This window comes from Lactuca virosa, chromosome 3 (genome assembly GCF_052849685.1).
Source record: "Lactuca virosa cultivar CGN04683 chromosome 3, Lactuca_virosa_CGN04683_v6, whole genome shotgun sequence".
Taxonomy (NCBI): Eukaryota; Viridiplantae; Streptophyta; class Magnoliopsida; order Asterales; family Asteraceae; genus Lactuca; species Lactuca virosa.
In genome coordinates, this window is record NC_136428.1 from 38900693 (window position 1) to 38905864 (window position 5172).

The window sequence follows — 5172 nt, forward strand, 5'->3', positions numbered from 1 at the left end:
TCCAACAATTTATAAGTTCACATTCCATTATCATAGACGTAAGGATAATATGGTTAAATTTATTAATTATTATAATAATTCTAAGGTATAAACATGATTATAAATAATTAAAAACATTATAAAAAAGGATTTGGGCAAATATGATATTTTGAACGTTTATGAACATATATGAACCTATCTCTCTTTCTCTCTATATATATATATATATATATATATATATATATATATATATATATATATATATATATATATATATATATATATATATATATATATATATATATATATATATATATATATATATATAATGGTGCTCCTTTCTTGAGACGCTATTTTTGGGACTTGATGGCTGTAGTATCACTTATATTACGCTGGTCATATATTAGTATCACAAAAAAAAATGTTATTTAAACAAGTTCTGTCGAACCCTTTTAGAGTTCATGAATCATGAAACCAGATAGACAGTACATATGCATGATGCATCATGCATGTAGATTTTCATGCAAGAAACGTAATAAGGTTATAATTTAGAATTAATAAACACACAAACAATTGAAATTTATCAACATTTTTGGAATAACATTACAAACTACTGATGCCACGCTTAATTGCATCTACTTTTCATAAAATAACAATACGCTCACGAATGCCTTGTTATAAATCTTATTATCAATAGGCATGTGTAAGGAACCATCGTCCATTATGAATGGACTTTTTCAAGGGATATAGCCACCATGACCAGCGCCTTCACCACTCCCACTACCACCACCATATCCAGCTGCTCCATGCTCACCACCACCGCCTCCACCACCTCCTCCTGAACCACCACCGCCACCACCTCCTCCTCCAGAATGCCCACCATGTGATCCTCCAGCACCTCCTCCAGCACCACCACCAGTACCATATCCACTTCCTCCAGCAGCAGCACCACCACCGGCTCCTCCTCCTCCACCACCACCACCACCATGTCCACCTCCACCACCGGCTCCTCCAGCACCACCGTATCCACCACCGCTTCCAGCTCCTTCTCCACCACCATAACCGCCACCATGTGCTCCTCCTCCTCCTCCACTACCTCCTCCGCTCCCACCACCTCCGCCTCCACCTCCAGCAGCACCAGCGCCATACCCTGCACCACCGCCTTCACCAGCTCCAGCTCCACCTCCAGATCCAGCCCCATGTTCTCCTCCAGCCCCATAACCACCACCCCCTCCACCACCACTACCCCCTCCACCACCACCGCCACCGCCTCCTTCTATAACACCATGAGCGTAGGGAATACCCTCTCCAGCAGTCAAGAGAGCTCTAGTTGCCTCACTCATGCCCAAACCTAATAGCACCAAGAAAACCACACTTAAAGTTCTGTGAACAGCCATGGTGATTGAAAGTGATTCTATCCCACAACTGTGAGTTGCTTGCAATTTCTCTGAAATTGGTTGCCTATATATAGGCATTGGGTAACTAGAGGTTCCAGGAGCACTACTTCGGATGGCCTAACCATATGCAAATAAACAATAAAATAAAAGCACTCTAGCTCATGACCCTACATAGTGGACGTCCAGTTCAGAAATACACAGCTACAGTATGATCTATTGGATATGCCTTCTGCTGTTTCCCACAATTTGATCATTCTATAATCGAAGTTTCACTTTTCCCAGTTACTAGAGATATCTAGAGTTTGAACCTAGTATATGTATATTTTTCCATGCATGTAATTAAGTAGGGCACCCGAGCTTAACAAACATTTTGATCATTGTTGCATGTCGGTAGTAATACGTACTGATGCACAAAGCTGCCTCGAGCTCCTTGATATGAAGTCATTTTCTGGTTGCTGATTATACAAGTGATACTAGCTAATACATAATGTTTCTTAATACCAGATTCATTTCATTTCCTTTGTATTGTATCATAAATTCCTAAGCTTTATGAGTCGTATATCAGAATCGCAATGATCAGCTATAAATCTTTAACGGAAGTAGATTGTAACATATTGCGCACGATATTGAAATTCCTATGCTCGTTTATATGGATATGATGTTGTAACCCTATGTCCGATTCATTAAAAATCTAGAAAAAAGACAAATCAAATTAATCTCATCAATCATTTTCCAAAATTTAATAAAAATTTATCAAAATCACTAAAATAACCATGAATTTTGCAGTCATCCGTGAAATTAGAATTAGATGCCATCTGTGAAATGAGGGCATGTCATATACAAAAAGGTTTATTATTTAAACAAAATTGCAAGAATGGTCCGTGTGGTATGTCAAAACTAGCAAATTTGGTCCAAACAAGTTTGGACTCGCAAGGATGGTCCAAAAGTTTGATTTTGTTGCGAGTTTGGTCCAAAAATTTTGAAACTTTTTAAAATGACGGATTGGCCCTTGGTGTTTTCCTTTTTTAATTTTTTTATTACATAAATCAAAAAAAGAGAGAAAAAAAGAAATATATATATATATATATATATATATATATATATATCTCTCTCTCTCTCTCTCTCTCTCCCCACCGTCTTCCCCATCCCTCTTCCATCGTTGTGTTCCACTGTTGTTCCCAAGAACTACCCTCAAAGAGCATCTCCATCTCCAAAAGAAAAAATCAGATTAGCCGTCTGCATCCCTCATGATCCCCCATCATCATCATCATCATCATCTCTCTCTCTCTCTCTCTCTCTCTCTCTCTCTCTCCCTCTCTCTCTCTCTCTCTCTCTCTCTCTCTCTCTCTCTCCCTCTCGTTTCTTGTTTACCACTGTCCAAAGAAGAAGAAACTGGCGATTTACGCCGACCTAGGTTACCCATCCGTCTCCCTCCGGTCAGGTAGCACCACCCCAAACACCCATTTCTATCGTTGCTTCCCTCCCTTTGAACCTCGATAACCGACAACGAGAGAAAGGGGATCAAGATCTGAAGTTAGGGTTTCCTTGCGGCTAGGGTTTCTTGGCAGCTAGGGTTTTCAGATGGGGCGTTTAGCGAATGGAAATCGAGGGGGAGACACCAAGGATCGATTTTTCTCGGTTGTTGCCATCCATCAAGGGGCCATCGATCTGGGTTACATCTCCACACCAGTGCCGGATCCGCTAGCCACATATCTGAATATATCTAAAGCCGACGAACATGGTGACGGGGGTGAAGCAGTGGTCGGAGGTGAGGGTGTAGTAGTGGTCGGAAGTGAGGGGTTGATCACCAGGATGAACACATACATACACACACAAATCATTTTTCATAGATGAGGTATTGAATGTTTTTCAGAAATTGTTTTTCAAAAATCGTTCTTTAGAAATCGTTTTATCAAGGTGGGTGAAGAAGAAGATGATTGGATGGAGGTGTGTGTTATCTACTTGTAGACCAAGAACACATATGATATAATTTTTCGATTTTCAGAACAAAAAAACACACATAGACCCAAATTTTTTGAAGAAAAAACTTCGAAATCGGAAATCCTTAAATCCATTTCTAAAGAACAAATCCACAAAAAAATGAGTTTTGTGTGTTACGAGTATGTGTTCCACAAAAAAAATTGGGTGTTTGTTTGTAGAGAGAGAGAGAGAGAGAGAGAGAGAGAGAGAGAGATTTTATTTTTTTCTTTTTCTTTTTTTTTGATTTATGTAATAAAAAAATTAAAAAAAATGAAAATACCAAGGGCAAATCCGTCATTTTAAAAAGTTTCAAAATTTTTGGACCAAACTCGCAACAAAATCAAACTTTTGGACCACCCTTGCGAGCCCAAACTTGTTTGGACCAAACTTGCTAGTTTTGACATACCGCATGACCATTCTTGCAATTATGTCTATTATTTAATTGAAAAATCGAAGACGCTCTCAGATGTGCATTAGGATTTCGCGGATGGTATCTACAAAGTTTTTTGATCGATTCCACTTGCGAGAATATGGGGTTTTCTCATTTTCCATCTACAAAAATATAGTGAGATCTGAGAAGTTGTTCCTCACATCTCTTATGCGATTTTGCAGTTGACGTCTGCGATTTCGTAGGTATGATCTGAAAAAGCATCTGTTTTATGAAAGATGCATGCATTTTCTGTCATATATACAAGAAAATCATATATCTGTATTGCGAAATCAGACATTCGTACAATGAATTTAATGGTTATATTGTAGGATCTATTTTTTATAAAAATTTCAACACATCTTTCTATGTCTGATATAACTTTCTGAGAAAAAACATGAGTTAAAAGTTTCTAGAAGATGTGGAATCATGTATATACGTTAACCTCTATTTCATTTTTGCTTATATCTACGGTTCATGAGTCAGAAGATGATGATTGTATATAAGTTAGGCTTTTTGTTAGAAACTACAATGGAAATTTTATTAGATATATTTCTCTGATTTATTATATTTGGTCAAACTGAAAATAGATTTGGAACATAAATTTTATATGAGTTTTTCTTTCTAACATCCTACAATAAAGTTTGCTATAGAGACAAACAAAGAAGGTCATGTGAAACACTTGAAAAAGGTTATTCAACAAGTTTCAACTATTGTACATTTGTATCTAGAAAAGTTGTGAAGATTATGATCTTACCCAAGATCGTTTTATGTTTTGCAAGATCGTAAGCATAAGATCGTTTCGGGATCAAAAGATCCTATTAAATTGAACTTGTATTCAAATTTTCTCGTAAGGTCTTAGATGTGCAACATACATTATAATTTGATGTCGATTAAGATGTCAATATGGAGTCAACTTTAATTTTATAAACATGAGTCGTAATTTTTTGTTACAAACCGTAAAAATTAGGAAGAAAAAATCTTAATTACAAAAAGAAACATGACCATTATGATCTACAACTAAAGGCTTAAGATCACAAAAAGGATATCATGAGTGTAACCTGCATAATTCGTGATGAAGTGATGAAGTAATGATGATCTATGAGGATTTTTGTGACAATTGGGAAATTCCCGTCATCAACCGTCACTAGAGATTAGCATCGACAAATGGTAATAATAGAGTTTTTCATATTTCAAGGAAAATATGATCAAATATACTATGATTTTTAAGTAAGAAAAAGATTGATAGGATGAAAAATGAGTGACCAAAAAATTATACCACTTTTAATAATGGTCAGTGTACTTGGAAAATGCACCGCGAAGTGGTCCGAAAGATATTAACTTTGTAGAAATCGGACCCCGATTAGAGGAGTTATGATTTTATAAAAA

At 36.7% G+C, this 5172-nt stretch overlaps 1 protein-coding gene across 1 annotated transcript; it reads right to left on the minus strand.

Annotated features, from left to right (window-relative positions):
* Positions 1–526: 526 nt before the first annotated feature.
* LOC145165514 (uncharacterized) lies at positions 527–1471 on the minus strand. Its single transcript, XM_079084247.1, has one exon. The coding sequence runs from the start codon at positions 1452–1454 to the stop codon at positions 717–719; it is 738 nt and encodes a 245-aa protein (XP_078940373.1). The 5' UTR covers positions 1455–1471; the 3' UTR covers positions 527–716.
* Between the last annotated feature and the right edge of the window lie 3701 nt (positions 1472–5172).